The sequence below is a fragment of the Scyliorhinus torazame genome, chromosome 17 (genome assembly GCF_047496885.1).
Source record: "Scyliorhinus torazame isolate Kashiwa2021f chromosome 17, sScyTor2.1, whole genome shotgun sequence".
Taxonomy (NCBI): domain Eukaryota; kingdom Metazoa; phylum Chordata; class Chondrichthyes; order Carcharhiniformes; family Scyliorhinidae; genus Scyliorhinus; species Scyliorhinus torazame.
The window spans coordinates 181,653,429-181,670,945 of NC_092723.1; the positions used below are offsets into that span (position 1 = coordinate 181,653,429).

At 42.0% G+C, this 17,517-nt stretch overlaps 1 protein-coding gene across 3 annotated transcripts in view; it reads left to right on the forward strand.

Annotated features, from left to right (window-relative positions):
• wdr90 (WD repeat domain 90) overlaps nt 1-17,517 on the forward strand; it is a 102,729-nt gene that overhangs the window by 80,063 nt on the left and 5,149 nt on the right. For all 3 annotated transcript variants that reach the window (XM_072481776.1, XM_072481775.1, XM_072481777.1), the window contains exons 32-42: nt 14-135; nt 2,956-3,112; nt 7,638-7,828; nt 12,006-12,174; nt 12,520-12,631; nt 12,950-13,121; nt 13,772-13,894; nt 14,198-14,378; nt 14,561-14,691; nt 14,912-15,055; nt 16,955-17,080. In XM_072481776.1, coding sequence (XP_072337877.1) covers nt 14-135; nt 2,956-3,112; nt 7,638-7,828; nt 12,006-12,174; nt 12,520-12,631; nt 12,950-13,121; nt 13,772-13,894; nt 14,198-14,378; nt 14,561-14,691; nt 14,912-15,055; nt 16,955-17,080 — 1,628 coding nt within the window. The remainder of the gene's footprint in view (nt 1-13; nt 136-2,955; nt 3,113-7,637; nt 7,829-12,005; nt 12,175-12,519; nt 12,632-12,949; nt 13,122-13,771; nt 13,895-14,197; nt 14,379-14,560; nt 14,692-14,911; nt 15,056-16,954; nt 17,081-17,517) is intronic.

The following is a 17,517-nucleotide window of genomic DNA, read 5'->3' on the forward strand; positions in this document are numbered from 1 at the left end:
TTGTCTCTTCCAGCACTCTTTGCATATTCCTGCGGCTGTTTGGTGGTGATTGAGGACTTGCATTCTGGATCTCAGAGGCACTTAATTGGTCACAAGGAGGAAATCTCCACTATTGCTGTTAGCCATGATGCACAGGTACACTTGGGCTGGATTTATTTAAAATTGAATCTGGTCACTCATAATGACAGGATACCTTAAGTTAATTATGTTCCATTTGGCTGCGAATTGTTACAATCCCAATTGATATGACTGGGCGGGAAGATTTCAGAATGGAACCCTGGCTCAAAAAGTGGAGGAACAGTGTCACAGAACTGCTGATTAGTTTTAACAAGAAATCAAAAATTTATTAAACATGAAAACATTGGATTATGATATCATACGCCTTTACATCCCTCCCCCTTAGTTTAACAGTTGCACACCGATATTAAGATTAACATAGATTACAAAGTACATCTTAAACTACAATGATCTCATTAACATGCACTGTCCTTTTTAAGCATACGAGATAACTGGTAAGACACGCTCCTCTCTGAACCCAAGTGAATGTGGATTTCTCCTCAAAATTCCCCCACTGAACTCCAGCCCCACATGAGTTTCAAATTCCACTTTCAAAAAGTCACACTTTCAAATCTTCCTTAGAATTATGCTTTCCCTTAGTGGTTTGCATTCTGAACTCCAGATCAGGTCTTCCAAATAAGACTTTAAACCTTCCACTCCACTTTTAACAGTGAATCCATTCCAGGTTTTTGCACCAACCCCATTAGGATTTCTCACAATTGCTTTACCTCTCGATTCCCAGACTATTAAAATTACAATAAACGTTTCATCTACCTCTGAAGTCTGCTGTTCCACTTTAAATCTAGTTACTGGAATTGTCTCTTTAACTCCGAGCACTGTTAACTTTTCCTTGAATTCTTCTGAACAATACCTTGATCACTGTTCTCTTAACTTCAGGTGTCTTAAATGTTCTTTCTGTCCCAATTTGCTGGTTACTGGGATTGTATCTTATTCCTTAGGAAACTTGCATCTTTGCAACTCCCTTGTCCTGTCCAGCTTCTTCTGGCATGGGTTGAGACTCCTCAGTGTCCTGTCTCCAATTGTGCAGAAATTCAGCTAAAACTACAAGTTAAGAGCTTATCTACCTTACAAGGCCCCAGTTGCTAAGCAACACCCACATGACTTTTTTTATTCTTCATGTCCTCTCTAAGCACAATAGAAACAGAGTTGGAACTTAACTAGCCCCCACACTTTGTCCAGCATGAATGTAACTAGGTTTTACCCTTCCAGGCACTGAAACGTTAAATTAAGCACACTTAAAACTATACTGTATTGCTAATGTTTGCCAATACAAATCTAATTCCCTTAAAACTACCTTTGTTTTCCTGATATAACCTTGATAATTTAGATATTAAATTGATATAATTTATAATTTATGCTAACCACTCTGCCGCCCATTTCAATGAGTCTGAAGTTAAAGGAACAAAGAGGAAGTGGAACTAAAACAGAGACCGACAGAGCTGAGGGGAAATTGACTCTTGAGAAGCCAGAAAGATAGTGATTCCAAGGTTGACATAGAACATACAGTGCAGAAGGAGGCCATTCGGCCCATCGAGTCTGCACCGACCCACTTAAGCCTCACCTCCACCCTATCCCCGTAACCCAATAACCCCTCCTAACCTTTTTGGCACTAAGGGCAATTTATCATGGCCAATCCACCTAACCTGCATGTCTTTGGACTATGGCCGGAAACCGGAGGAAACCCACGCAGACACGGGGAGAACGTGCAGACTCCGCACAGACAGTGACCCAGCGGGGAATCGAACCTTGGACCCTGGCGCTGTGAAGCCACAGTGCTAACCACTTGTGTTACCGTACTGCCCCAACATAGTGGAACATTAATTCAAATAACGGTAGAAATCAGTGGCTGGATTTCAGAGTTTATGTAAAAAAAATTTAAGACAAAGAAGTCTGAAAGGAGAGGTAGAAAGCCTGGAACTGGATTCCTTATTAAAACAGTGGAGGGTAAACTTTGTTTGAATGGGTGGTTGGAAAACCTGGAGTGGACTTATGATGCAAACATAGAATCATGGAAAGCATTGTTTGAAAGAAGATTTTAAAGCGTGTCTTTTTCGAAGTGGTGTTTGGCAACACTCATGAAAATCAATTGGAGGGATTGTGAGAAGAAATCCGTGGAAGATTGGTTGAGTGGCATTGACCATTTGGTTTCGGAATGGGGTGTTATCTTTGAAAACTATGCAATTGCAAAGCTAAGGGGAGAGTAAAGGAAAATTGTATTGTAATCAAACTTTTCATGTTTAATCAATTTTTTTCGTTTAAAAATTAATTAGCAGTCCTGTAACTACACGTTTTCCATGAAAAGTAGAAGTTATGGTCTTTTGAGCTAGGAATTCTGGAATCTTCGCATCCAGTAGTAACACCTAATGGGATTGTAATGATCAACATGTATGATATTGATGCTCACTTCTATAAAGCTTGACTTGAAGAAAATACTCTCACAATCTGTTCCCGTAATCAGTCCTTTTCTGACTGCGCATCTCGGTCACCTAGGAACCAATTAATTTAATCAGACGTTGGAAATGGAAGGTTTGTGACCTTTTCAAAACTAAGGCTATGTGGACATAAGTTACAGATAAGGCCTGAGCCATGCTCTGTCCATTATCTGTGCAACTTTGAGGCAAAATAAAGACCTATTAGATGACATGCCTAAAATGCATACGTAGGATTAACTCTTCCCAACCTGCCCCCAGTATAAAGGCAGTTTAAGGTTTCAGATTTTTTTCACATTTCTTCAACTTTGAGTTGAATAACGTATTCCTTGGAGTAGAATCTTTGTGAAATTATGATATTTGAGGATTTCTTCAGATAGTGATTTCATCCTTTAACAAAAATTGGAGGATTTGCCTTGTAATGAATGGTGTTTGTTCTGTCTGGAAGGATCTCGCCTCAGCTTCAGGAAGTCGGGATAAGAATGGCTGCTGTATCTTTATTTGGAACGTGATTAGTGGCTGCTGTAAGAAAAAACTCTCTCAACACACGACTGAGGTACAGGCAATGGCCTACTCCAGAGATGACCGGCTCCTGATGTCTGCTGGTAGGTTCCGAAGCACTCTTCACACTTGGGACAGTTTTGTTTCAGATGTTGTATCTTTGCAGGATCTAATTATGAAGTGGAGAGGTTTATGTTGTGGCTGTATTTACTTAATGGTCAGAACAATAACATCAAACTATTTCAATAGATTTTGACTGATTTTATCTGCTGCCTTCTCCCACCCCAGCATGAGGTATTTGGAGGTTCAAGGGCAAGATTTGAACCTGCTGGGTACAGTTTGCATGTGCAACAAGAATATAGGTCTGTTCAGCAAATTAAAGGATATTTGTTAATACACAGCTGCAACAAAGGCAGGATTTTAGATCTATTGGATTATAAACATTTGGCAATTAAAGGTTAAACGCCTGGGGTTAATGTGTTTGACTGCAGTAGTCATGTTTTTAAGAAATCTTGTTTTCATTGAATCATGTTTTCATAAAACCCCTATAGTGCAGCTGGAGGCTATTCGGGCCATTGAGTCCTCACCGACCTTTGGAAAGAGCTCCTACCAAGGCCCAATTTCCTGCCCTATTCCTACAACCCCACCCCAAGGGGCAATTTAACATGGCCAGCTACCTAACCTGTACATCTATAGACTGTACTTTTTAAACCGGAGCACCCGTAGGAAACCCACGCAGACAAGGGATGAATCTGCAAACTCCACAGAGACAATCACCCAAGGTTGGAATGGAACCCGGGTCCCTGGCGCTGTGAGGCAACAGCGCTAAATATTATGCCACTGTGTCGCTCATGTTTTGCAAGACCAGAAAGCTTTTAGGAGCCAGAGGTGACATTGACCAGAGTGTTTTCAGCCTGGGCTAGTGCAATGTTGATTGACATGAGGGAGTCTCTGTGGAGTTGATGTGCTTTCAGCCTTGGAAGTTAATTGGTTCTTAACTTGGGGAGATGATGCCATTGCTGGGTGGAGCTAAGATATTCAGACATTTTGGAGTTAAATTCTAATCTGGCAACCCTTCAGACCACGTGAAGTTTTTTGTGTTCTCAGTAGCAGAGTTAAAAATAGTAATAGTATTTAAAGCAGTGCAGACTTGTCTGAGGACAAGTGGGAAGCTGGAACATACCAGTTGAAACAGCTTTCTGAAGACATCCAGCCGTAGTCTGCAGGGGTTTTAACAGGAGCCAAATCTGTTCTGGAAAGCAAGTAGAAATCTGTGCCATTGGAATGTAGAATGGATTGTGAGCTGTATGTGTTTTCCCTTGTTTATTTGGGAATAAAGATAGTAATTAAGAGAATTGTATTTACTCTATTGACTTGATATTGTTAAAGAGTTTAATAGTGTGTTAATAATGTTTTGTTTTAAAATACCAAATCCCATTTCTTTGTGCAATCACTCCTGGCTTGAAGTATTCTTTCCGCACAGTCTTACAAAATAAATCAAAATATTGGGGCTTTGGTCCAGTTTCTGTTGGGGTCTGGTCTGGGATTGTGAAACAGCTTATTGGTGATCCAACAGTCCATGCCACAAAAGTTTAGGACAGAGTTTATACATTCCTTTTATCAGCTGTATTTTTGGGAAGGATGAACTAGCATAGGCATACTCTTTTATGCACCTTCTAATGACCATCATTTCAAATCGAAGTACATTTGGATTTATACCATATTTTACCACATTTAGGCAGTATTTTTTATTTCTCAAATCTTTTTGAAAATTGAGTTAATTAGAGACCATTAGTTCCTCTCCTGTCAGTCTTTACCCATTTAGTGGATTTATAAATCAGCAATCATCTTAAAGGATCTGTGGAACAGATATCACACACTCATGATCCGACTGGAAAAGTGTTATATGTAAATATATATAACTTTGAAACAGCTAGATGTGACAGTGGGAATTGAAGTTAATGTTCTAAAGGATTGAGAAATGGGCTAAAGGGTTTCCTTAACCTAACCTATCTTTGTACGAAGTCTTACAACACCAGGTTAAAGTCCAACAGGTTTGTTTCAATGTCACTAGCTTTCGGAGTGCTGCTCCTTCCTCACCTGAGGAAGGAGCAGCGCTCCGAAAGCTAGTGACATCGAAACAAACCTGTTGGACTTTAACCTGGTGTTGTAAGACTTCGTACAGTGCTCACCCCAGTCCAACGGCGGCATCTCCACGTCATAACCTATCTTTGTAAGCATTATGCAGTGCTTTAATTTTATTCAGCTCCCCTTGTTTGAAAATGGAAGATCATGCTAGTTGACAATGAAATCCAAGTAAAATTGGATATATTGAAATTAATGTGTGGATCAGATTCATAGAATTTATGGTGCAGAAGGAGGCTATTCAGCCCATCAAGTCTGCACCAGCTCTTGGAACGCTACTTAAGCCACCATCATCATGGGCTTCAAACCCCTTCTCAGCTGAAGCAAACTTTGGGGTGGGGGCGGTTGGCTGATGTCTCCACGCCCTATGGGCGGCACGACAGCACAGTGGTCCCCACTGTCGCTTCACAACGCCAGGGACCTGGGTTCAATTCCCAGCTCGGGTCACTGTGCCGAGTCTGTACGTTCTCCCTGTGTCTGCGTGGGTTTCCTCCAGGTGCTCTGGTTTCCTCCCACAAGTCCCAATAGAACATACAGTGCAGAAGGAGGCCATTCGGCCCATCGAGTCTGCACCGACCCACTTAAGCCTTCACTTCCCCCCTATTCCCGTAACCGAATAACCCCTCCTTTTTTTTAAACATATATTTAGAGTGATCAATTCATTTTTTTCCAATTAAGGGGCAATTTAGCATGGCCAATCCACCTACCCTGCACATCTTTGTGTTGTGGGGGCGAAACCCACGCAAGCACGGGGAGAATGTGCAAACTCCACATGCCAATAACCCCTCCTAACCTTTTTGGTCACTAAGGGTAATTTATCATGGCCAATTCACCTAACCTGCATGTCTTTGGACTGTGGGAGGAAACCGGAGCACCCGGAGGAAACCCACGCAGACACGGGGAGAACGTGCAGACTCGGCACAGACAGTGACCCAGCGGGGAATCGAACCTGGGACCAAAGATGTGCTTTGACCAAAGAAAGTGGACATTCTGACTTCTCCCTCCACGTACCCGAACAGGCGCCGGAATGTGGCGACCAGTAGATTTTCACAGTAACTTCATTGCAGTGTTCGTGTAAGCCTGCTTGTGACAATAATTAAGATTATTATTATTTGTGCTAATGGGAATTTGCTGTGGTTTGGCGAATAATCACCAAGGTCTTGCCTTCGGGCAAAGAACTCGGGATTCCTTTTACAGCTTTCCAATGCTTCTATCCTGTTTTATTTTGCCCTGATCCTTATTCTAGCCCGAAATGATAAACACGGCTTATAATTAGTATACCCTCTCTCAGCAAGTTTTGTTCCCCCTCCCTCAAAATATCAAAATAACAAAAGCAAACAATGGGTAAGCGCTTTGGAATGCGTCCCGCCTAATTTCTTTCAGACTGGTGCTTTATCTGTCAGAACGCGCATTGCTGGCAGAGACATTTCCAAAAGCAAAGCCAAAATACTGGGATACAGAAAATCCTGAACTAACTCAGTGGATCAGGCAGCAACAGTAGAGCAAAAAATAGAGTTAACCTGGAATTTAATGTTCTTGACCAGCCGGGACAGGGGTAAGGGAAGCTGCACGCCGGAAGGCTGGAAGCCTGAGGATCAACGAGCAGAGCCGAGCGAAGTGGTGCCATGTCAGATGCCTTTGGGAGATATTGGAGGCTGGGATTGGCTTGGTATTACAAATAATGCTTTCTGGTTTGTTCTTGCTTGACGTCTTGTTTTTATTGGAAGTCTCACCTTGTTTAAGATCTCTTTTGGCAATTTTTAAATGTGACCAGTCATCCACCTAAAACATTAGTGGGGGGGGGGGGTGATTTTATCCTTAAAACTGGGCAGATGTCTGTTGGGTGGGAGATTAAAGTGTTAAAAAATATCAACCTAATGGCAACCCACTTCTGGTTTTAGCAGAGACAGGTTGGTGATATAATGAGGTTGTGTCTCATATATCTAGCTGCCATCTGAAATTTAACCAAGTCTGGTTGCAGTTCCTGAGCCTCAACAAACCTGGCAGCTACTTGAAGAGGAGGACTGCAGAATCCAGTGGCGAGTCCCTTTCCACTTCGCTGCTGGATCCAGCTTTACCAAACCCCGCTATCGGACAAACCAATCCCAGCCTCCGATATCTTCCAAAGGCATCTGACATACCGCTTATACAACTTTCCACTTATACTGTCCTGTGTAGTATTGCATAAATGCAATTATGGAATACTACTGATTATATTGGTGGACTTCTATAATAACAAAACGGCACTGCACATCACTTTATGTTGCTTTACTTTAACATTCAGTAGCTCTTAGTTTTCACTGGGACAGGCTGAAATTTGAATTTGTCCCACAATCGGCCTAAAAAGCATTTCTGTTGTAACCTGTCTTAACTTATTGTGGATACCAAAATGGTACTGCATTCTTCAGAGTTGAAATAAAGAGTATGTGTTGCAAAATATGACACCCCAAAGGTTTCTAATGTTGATTGATTTCATTGTTTCAGGAGATTACAGGGACCTTGCAATTGCTTTATGGGATACCAGGAATTATGAGCTGTTAGCAACAACCAGAGTATCGAATCCTGTCCATGATTTAGCATTTGACCCAACTGCTGTCAATGAATTTGCCTGCGTTGGGGTAGGAGGAGTGCATTTCTGGCTGGCAGAGCTCACTGGTAATGAAGTACAACTTAAGGTCAGTGTTTGCATACTATAATGTATTTCCTGAAAACTAAGTGATTATGATTGGTCTTGTCCCAAGTTTTTTTTTTCTATGGGACATGGGCATCGCTGGGCCAACATTTATTACCCATCCCTAATTAATGGACTGGAGTCAAGAATGGCAGATGAAGGTAAAGCAGTGGATGTAGTGTACATGGATTTTAGTAAGGCATTTGATAAGGTTCCCCATGGTAGGCTTATGCAGAAAGTAAGGAGGCATGGGATAGTGGGAAATTTGGTCAGTTGGATAACGAACTGGCTAACTGATAGAAATCAGAGTGGTGGTGGATGGCAAATATTCAGCCTGGAGCCCAGTTACCAGTGGCGTACCGCAGGGATCAGTTCTGGGTCCTCTGCTGTTCGTGATTTTCATCAATGACTTGGATGAGGGAGTTGAAGGGTGGATCAGTAAATTTGCAGACGATACGACGATTGGTGGAGTTGTGGATAGTGAGGAGGGCTGTTGTCGGCTGCAAAGAGACATAGATAGGATGCACAGCTGGGCTGAGAAGTGGCAGATGGGGTTTAACCCTGAAAAGTGTGAGGTTGTCCATTTTGGAAGGACAAATATGAATGTGGAATACAGGGTTAACGGCAGGGTTCTTGGCAATGTGGCGGAGCAGAGAGATCTTGGGGTCTATGTTCATAGATCTTTGAAAGTTGCCACTCAAGTGGATAGAGCTGTGCAGAAGGCCTATGGTGTGCTGGTGTTCATTAGCAGAGGGATTGAATTTAAGAGCCGTGAGGTGATGATGCAGCTGTACAAAACCTTGGTAAAGACACATTTGGAGTACTGTGTGCAGTTCTGGTCACCTCATTTGAGGAAGGATGTGGAAGCTTTGGAAAAGGTGCGAAGGAGATTTACCAGGGTGTTCCTGGAATGAAGAGTAGGTCTTACGAGGAAAGGTTGAGGGTGCTAGACCTTTTTCTCATTAGAACGGAGAAGGATGAGGGGCGACTTGATAGGGGTTTATAAGGTGATCAGGGGAATAGATAGAGTAGACAGTCAGAGACTTTTTCCTCGGGTGGAACAAACCATTACAAGGGGACATAAATTTAAAGGTGAATGATGGAAGATATAGGGGGGGATGCCAGAGGTAGGTTCTTTACCCAGAGAGTAGTGGGGGCATGGAATGCACTGCCTGTGGAAGTAGTTGAGTCGGAAACATTAGGGACCTTCAAGCAGCTATTGGATAGGTACATGGATTACGGTAGAATGCTGGAGTGTAGATTGATTTGTTCTTAATCTAGGACAAAGGTTCGGCACAACATTGTGGGCCGAAGGGCCTGTTCTGTGCTGTATTTTCTATGTTCTATTTCCTTCCCAAAGCACATTAGTGAATTAAATGGGTCAGTAATACAGATTTTTATTGAATTCAGATTTCACCATCTGCAGTGGCAGGATTTGAACCTGGGTCCCCAGAGCATTACTCTGGGTCTCTGGATTACTGGTGACAATACCACTATGCTGCCACCTCCCTGTATTTAAGCACTCTCTTTAAGTTACCCCATTCTGCAAGGCTACTGTTGACTGGGAGGACATCTAATTTCAGGCTTTGATGCAGCGATATAAATGTGTGTACATGACCATGTGGTGAAAAACTTGCCAAAAGATCTCTCCAGCTTCCTCATTGATTATGATCAAATCAGAAACTACACCTGTCAAGTTCTGTATTGGAGTTTAGAAGAGTAAGAGGCGACTTGATTGAAACATACGATCTTAACGGGGTCTGGCCACGGTGGCTATGGAGAGGATGTTTCTTCTTGTGGAAGAATACAGAATGAGGGGTTACTGCTTAAAAATAAGGGGCCAAAAATAAGATCGGCAAAATATTTTCCACATGGAATTCTCTTCCTAAAAAGGCTGTGGGAGCAGAATCTTTGAATATTTTTAAAGCAGAGGTTTAATAGATAGATTCTTGGTACACAAGGGTGTGAACAGTTATCAAGGGTAGGGGAATGCAAATTTGAACTTACTGTCAAATCAGCCATGATCTTATTAAATGGCAAAGCAGTATCAAGGGGGCTGAATGGCCTATTGCTTCTTGCATTCTGGAAACCCATGTTTCTGAACCCTTTTCCCCCTACATGTTGCTAAGGACAGTGATTTTTTTGGATAAGGTTCTGTTAGGGCTAGTATCACTCATAGGACATAAGATTCAGCTCTTTGAGCCTGCTTTGCCATTCAATAAGATCCCTGGCTAGTCTGATTGTTGTCATTGCTCTGCTTTCCTGTCTGACCCCTGTAATTCTTGACTCCTTTATCCATTAAATCTGTATTTAACTCACCTTTGAATAAATTCAATAACTAGCTTTCTGGTGAAGAGAATTCCACCGATTAATGACACTGAGCGAGTAAAAAAAAATCCTCATCTCCATTTTAAAAAGGTAATCTTGGGTTCTACAGGCAGTGGCAACCGTTCCTAGACTATCTCGCGGAGCGTTAGACGAAGGTCGGTCAGCAGCAGCAGCAACCTTTGTGGGGGGGGGGAGGGGGAGAAGAGGGGGGACTGCCTGGGAGGGTGGATGAGCAAGAGATAACATGAAGGGTTGGGGAAACTGGCACGTACGGGTGAGGGCCAGTGTACAAAGCTGTGTAAATATATAATTTTGCCATGTATATATCTTGCTCTGCGCGATTTCTCTTTTTTTTTGTTATGGGGGTGGGGGGTTATTGTTTGTAAGGGAGAAAAATTGTGTTAAAAAACTTTAATAAATATATATTTTTTAAAAGGTGATCTCTTATTCTTAAACTAGTCCTATCTGTGTTGTTGGTACCCACGTGGACCATGACCACTGAATCCTCCTCCTTCCCCCACTGCAGGCTCCTCTCTCTGAGTAGATGTCCCGAACCCTGGCACTGGGCAGATAGCACAGTCACCTGGACTCTTGCTCTTAGCTGCAGAGAACTATATCTACCCCCCAGACTATGCTAGCTCCTACTACCATTACATTCCTATCTCCTGTTACTCGAGACATTCTTCGCTTGTGAGCTTAAAAAACAGACATCAAGGGCCCAGCCCTTACCTGATGTGCTATGTGCACATACACACTTTCCAGTAAAGGTTAGTGGATTCCAATAAAGATATTTGTCCAATCCCTCTAGTGTACCGCGCACTTTGAGTTCAGCTATCTCTGCAGAGACTGAGGATTGAACTTGACCATCTTGGATCATTATTCCATCAGATGCCACAGTTACTTGTGTTTTGTCACTGCTTTTCTCCATTGTAAATATTCTCCGTTGTAAAGTTCAGATTATAATTCTGGTTTAAACAGGGCAGTATTGCAGTTGGATAGTCTGTCATATTTAATTCCTCCTGGCCTCTTGCTTTTGAGATTGTCCCCCCTCAGTACTTTTTCAAATTCCAGTCCCAATCCCAAAGCTGCAAAGTTTGTCACTACTCAAACATAATTGCCTTTTGTTCTTGCCATAAGAATATCAAAGTAAGAATTGGTGCAGAGTCTAAAACCATAGAATTCCTCCAGTGCTGAAGGAGACAGAATACGTCTTGCACAAAGAAAAAGCACACTAACTGTATTTGCACAAACTCAAAATTAGGCCTTTTTTGTACAGCTTTAACGTTTCAACTTTTGGAAACAATGAAAGCATTTTACACACTGATATAAATTGAATAATTTCTGTTTTTTTCTGTGAAAAATGAGTATTGTATGTGTGAACTCCAGCTTCACTGATTCCTTTAATTTTAAATCTCAACTCTGAGAGACTGCAATATTTATCGGTTTCGTGCAGTGCTTGATCTATTTATTGAGTTGAATATATTCGGTATATTTGAACAAGATGATCAGTGTATAGTGAGGGTATGGAATAATTTGCCAGGTAAAACCAGAGATATGGAAATACTGAATTTATTTCCCAGTTAAAATGATTTTTTATTTAAGTTAGAAGATATATAGTCCATATTACTAAGAAAAAGGGTAGATGTTGAATTTGCACTAAATGCTGGTTTTTAACCAGCATCTCTCAAATCTTTGAGTTGAGTCTGGTAGCTTGAGATAATAGCTCACTGCTGATTTATTCCTGTCAAACTTAGCTTCTCACTGCATGTCCGATACTTAATCAGCTCCTTAGAGGAAGGCAAGTTTTGATTTTTGACCGAGTAATTCTGAATGTCGTCTGTGATTTTCTCCAGGTTCACAGAGTCTCAATCCCAGATGAGGTGGGTGCTGAAGAACTCTCTGCATTGTGCTATAATGGTGATTCAGTTCTTTATACTGCTACCAACACAGGGAAGATTTGTGCATGGGACACCCAGCAGAATAGGTGTTTTATGACATGGGATGCAGATGAGGGGGAGATTGGTGAGTATAAATGTAATATGGTAGTCCCTAATGCAGTGTGATTCAGTGTTATTGTGGTAACTCGAGACCATGAAGCAGATAGTCGAATGCATTGTTTAAAAGAAAGAATTTCATAAATAACAACGTTTAACAATAACAGTAACGCAGTAGTAACATTAATAGCTATGAAAACAGGAGCTCGAGTAAAACAGGTCGTGCTTACAGACGGAAAAGGCTTACAGACTGCAAACCCAAAGCCCGCACAGACGCCAGTAAAGCAATTACATGGGAGAAAGGCTTATAAGAACACTGTAGTCAAAACAGCTCTCTGTAACAGTTATATACTGAGCGATGATTCTGTTGCAGGGATTGTGCAATGTCGAAGATATCGCCTGATGACTGGCAGTAACACAAAGAGAATCCGGCTATGGGCAGTCGCTGCAGTTCAGGAGATGAGACTTGAGGGCACGGGAGCAAGGTGATACTGCTGTATTTGGGCTCAGCACTTTATTGATAATCTTTATTATTGTCACAAGTAGGCTTACACTAACAGTGCAATGAAGTTACTGTGAACATATTGATGAGCCTTGGGGCTCTAGATCAAAGTTATATTTGCACTGAAATGGAAATTAATAGTGGTATTAGAAAAGATTGAATCTTGTACATTTCAGAAGCTGAGGTTTTATATGGCATGAAATTCTATTTAAATGTGTCTGTTCGAGTTTCATAATGTGATGCACTGTCTGCATGTATTTGTGCCTAAGGTTTCTAACAATTCATCTATAATTCTTTTCAGATCAAGTTCGGTGCTCCTGGAACATGAAATGATCCTGGATGGTACAATAGTTAGTGCAGTTTTCGATGATATCATGGACATGGGTATTGTGGGGACCACAGCGGGAACTCTGTGGTATATAAACTGGGCTGAAAATACCAGCATCCGTCTGATCAGCGGCCACAGAAACAAGGTTAGGTAACTTTCAAGTTGTTGAAAAAAAAAAGTGAAATCAGTCGCAGCTCGCAATGCGCTAACACTCCAACATGGAGCAGTGGACAAGTGAAAGCTGAATGAGTGCCCTGCTCAATCCCAGTGGAGCTGCAAAGACAGGAGAGTTGACCATCCGATCTGGCCATCTGCCTATTCTCTGGACAACAAAAAGTTAAGGATAGTTTGCTGGAATTATTACATGAGTAAAAAAAAAAAAAAATTGAAGTAATATGGGTGAAAAGTAACCCTCCGCAGCGGCAAGCTGACTTCAGAATAGCTTTGCTGTGGCTAATTCAGAGCATTGCCAAAGCCATCGACCAGAGAAGGGATTTAATACACTCCAATGTAAATAAAAGAACATTGTTAAAATGGCTTGTATTTTGAAGTGTGAAATTATCCCTTTTAATATGAAAAGTAATTCACCAAGGTAGTCTTTGCAGTGCATCGAGCTGTTTGTGGCTAATGCATTCTCCCTCCATATCCCTTGTGTCTGCACTTCAGAATCTCTCATTGGAGGTCAGTGCAAGCAAGGAATTTCAGCACCACATTCTCACCATAATTTGGATGTTACCCTCATTAAGTGTAAATAAGCTGGAGATTCTGGAGCATCTTTTTTTCTTTTTCCTTCAGGTTAACCAAGTGATATTTAGTCCTGATGAAAGTCATTTTGCCACCTGTGCAGAAGATGGCAGTTTAAGGGTGTGGGTAATGCACACCACTGAACTGGTTGTTCAGTTTCATGTTCTTAATCAGGTATGTCACCAAAAGTGTAGTGGGACGAGGGACAGTTTGTCTTAAAATTGTTAAATAAAGGAGTTTTCATCAGCAATAAGGTGATGTTACTCAGTCAACCAACCGCATTGAACACATATTGGGCGGAATGATGTTTTTCTTCATTTTATTAATCAGACGTTTGAAGCATTTGTTGATAATGTACAGCAGTTTTTTTTAAATTGGAATTTATCGCTTTGTTTCAGAGCGATTAAGGTGAATGGAGAAACTCTCACTGTTTGGGAAAGCATTCACACTTTGATAACGTTCTCTGCTTTGTCCCAGAGCTGCTTGTGTATTGCATGGAGACCAGCAGTTAACTCGAGGGAATGTGCTGAAAAACAGCAAATTGTGGCAGGATATAGCGATGGTACAATACGTCTCTTTGGAATGTTGAAGACTGAGATGGAATTGAAGATTCACCCTCATCCTGTGGCAGTCGATGCAATTGCATACTCCTTGGATGGTACGTCCCTCTGACGACTAATATAGAGCATGTGTTACGCAGATTAAAATGCTGATCAAAAACCTACGGCACTCGTGCGTGGCTTCCACCCGGAATGCGCAGCTACCGTCCGGTCATCACCACCAGGTGGGTCGTCCTGATCTCTGGTGTTTGATTGACAGATATTTTACATTTATCCCCAGGTGATGTTATCATTTCAGGAGGTAAAGATGGTCTGATGGCTGTGAGTAGTTCTCGAACAGGAATCACCATTCGTGTCATCAGTGATCATAAAGGTTCGCCGATTACTACAATCGAATGCGCACGGAAAAAAGTGAGTTTAGTGTGAATGGAAAGCTGTGTCATAAAATTAAAATCAAGAAGTCAAATGTATATTCAAAATAAAGAATAAGTGTCGGCATTAATTAGAGTACTCTGGTGAGCATCTTATGATGCTCGCTCCCATGTTGATTTCACCTAAAATGGGTCTCAAATTGGCAGAGGATATCGAATCTGAGCCTGAAGCACTGGGCTATTTTGCTTTTCTTTTCCAGTATGATGCATTTGGACTTGATGGGTGTGAAATGTGGTTGGCTGTCAGTTCAGATCGACGTGTCAGTGTTTGGGCTACTGATTGGCATAAAGACCAATGTGAGCTCATAGATTGGTTGACATTCCCAGCACCTACTGAAGCGGAGGTGAGGCTAATTTCTGTTCTATTAGAGAATGGGTAAATTATAGACTGGGATATGTTTTCCAAATCTGTGCAACCAAATTCTATTATTTTTCTCATCTATGCGGTATAACTTTGTGGTTTAAGAATTAGACACCATGCGAACATATGAATTAGGAGCAGGAGTAAGCCACTCTGTCCCTCGAGCCTGTTTCCCCATTCAATCAGATCACTGCTGATTTAATTTTAATTCAGCTGCAGATTCCTGCCTACCCCGATTAACCTTTCACCCCCTTGCTTATCAAGAATCTATTGACGTTTCCTTAAAGATATTCTAAGACCACCTTTCGAGGAAGATAATTCCAAAATTTCCCAAACCCCCAAAAAACATTTCCTCATCTCTCTCTTAAATGGGTTACCCGTTATATTTAAACAGTGACCCCTAGTTATAAATTCTCCCACACGAGGAAACAGCCTCTCCACATCCACCTTGTCAAGTCCCCTCAGGATTTTATACGTTTCAATCAAGTCATAGAATCATAGAATTTACAGTGCAGAAGGAGGCCATTTGGCCCATCGAGTATGCACTGGCCCTTGAAAAGAGCACCCTACTTAAGCCCACGCCCCCACCTTATCTCCGTGCCCCCACCTTATCTCCGTAACCCCACCTAATCTTTTGAACAATAATGAAATGAAAATGAAAATCGCTTATTGTCACAAGTAGGCTTCAAATGAAGTTGCTGTGAAAAGCCCCTAGTCGCCACATTCCGGTGCCTGTTCGGGGAGGCTGGTACGGGAATTGAACCGTGCTGCTGGCCTGCCTTGGTCTGCTTTAAAAGCCAGCGATTTAGCCCTGTGCTATACAGGGGCAATTAATCATGGCCAATTTACCTAACCTGCACACCTTTGGACAGTGGAGCACCCGGAGGAAACCTAGCAGACATGGGGAGAAAGTGCAAACTCCACACAGACAGTCACCTGAGGTCGGAATTAAACCCGGGTTCCTGGCACTATGAGGCAGCAGTGCTAACCACTGTGCCACCCTAAGTCGCCTCTTACTCTTCTAAACTCCAGTGGATACAAGCCTGGCTTGCCCAACCGTCCCTCATAAGACAACCTACCCATTCCAGGTATTTATCTAGTAAACCTTCTCTGAATTGCTTCATTTACATATTTCCTTATATAAAGAGATCGCTATTCGACACTGCACCAGATGTGGTCTCACCAATGCCCTGTATAACTAAAACATAACCTCACTACTGTTGCATTCAATTCTCCTTGCAATTAACAATACCAGTCTATTAGCTTTGTTAATTACTTGCTACACCTGCAATACTAACCTTTTATGACTCATGCACTAGGGCACCCAGATCCCTCTGAATTGCAGAACACTGCAATCTTCTATATTTTAGATAATATGCTTGTCTTTTATTCTTCCTGGCAAAGTGGACAACCTGACATTTTCCCATGTGATCTATATGATCTTTATAAATCATATTGCAATGTGATCTCCACATTTAGTAACACAGATGATAACTGCTGGTGCTGCTTTTATGGATGCGTAAGGGTTGTGTAAAGTCAGCAAAGGATGAGCATTGGCCATAACATTAGGAAAATCCCTCTGGATCTTTTATGCCCATTTTGACTGGCAGGTGGAGCCTCGGTTGAACATGTCGTTGTAAAGACGATACCTCGAAACAGCACCACATTGAAGAGTCAAGCGATATTACAGCTGAAGTCTCTGGAGTGGAGGTTGAACCCACAAAGCAAACTGTGTGGCCATATTGTGCAAGTGCTTTTTCCCAAGTTGAGAAGTAGGACAGACCAGGCTTTCTGCATACTAACTAAAGACCAGGAGGCTTTTCAGATGGTCATTTGAAGTACGCTGTGTGATTTCAACTATTTTTAAAAAACTTTCTTTCAGGTATCTGACAAGACTATCCTCCCACCAAGCCTGGCTGCCTTCTCACCCAGTCAGAGTGGTACAGTGGTATATGTGGGATTTGGAGAGAAACCAGAGATTATCTTGTACAGTCTGTATAGAAAACAGGTATATGTGAATAAAAAAATCTTCATCTAAACTACTTTTTTTTAATAAAACCCTTATGATGCCTTTTGTGGTGTGGCTGCCCTGGTAACCAGCACCGAGGAGTTTGAAAATGTAAACCGGCCTCAGCTGTTCTTCACGTACAAAGGGGAGAACGTTCTGCTGTCGATGGAATTCTGACTTGTCGTTTATGGAATTCGACCCGTTGAAATGTTTTTTTGACTTCTGCCTCCCCTTCTCTATAGTCCTTAGCTTGGCGTCACGTGGAAATAATCCTCCAAGGCCACCGTTTGTTGTTGGTATAGCCTTCATCCTGCACTAGGGGCAATTCAGCGTGGCCAATTCATCTACCCTGTGCACCTTTGGGTTGTGGGGGTGAGACCCACGCAGACACGGGGAGAATGTGAAAACTCCACACGGACAGTGACCCGGGGCTGGGA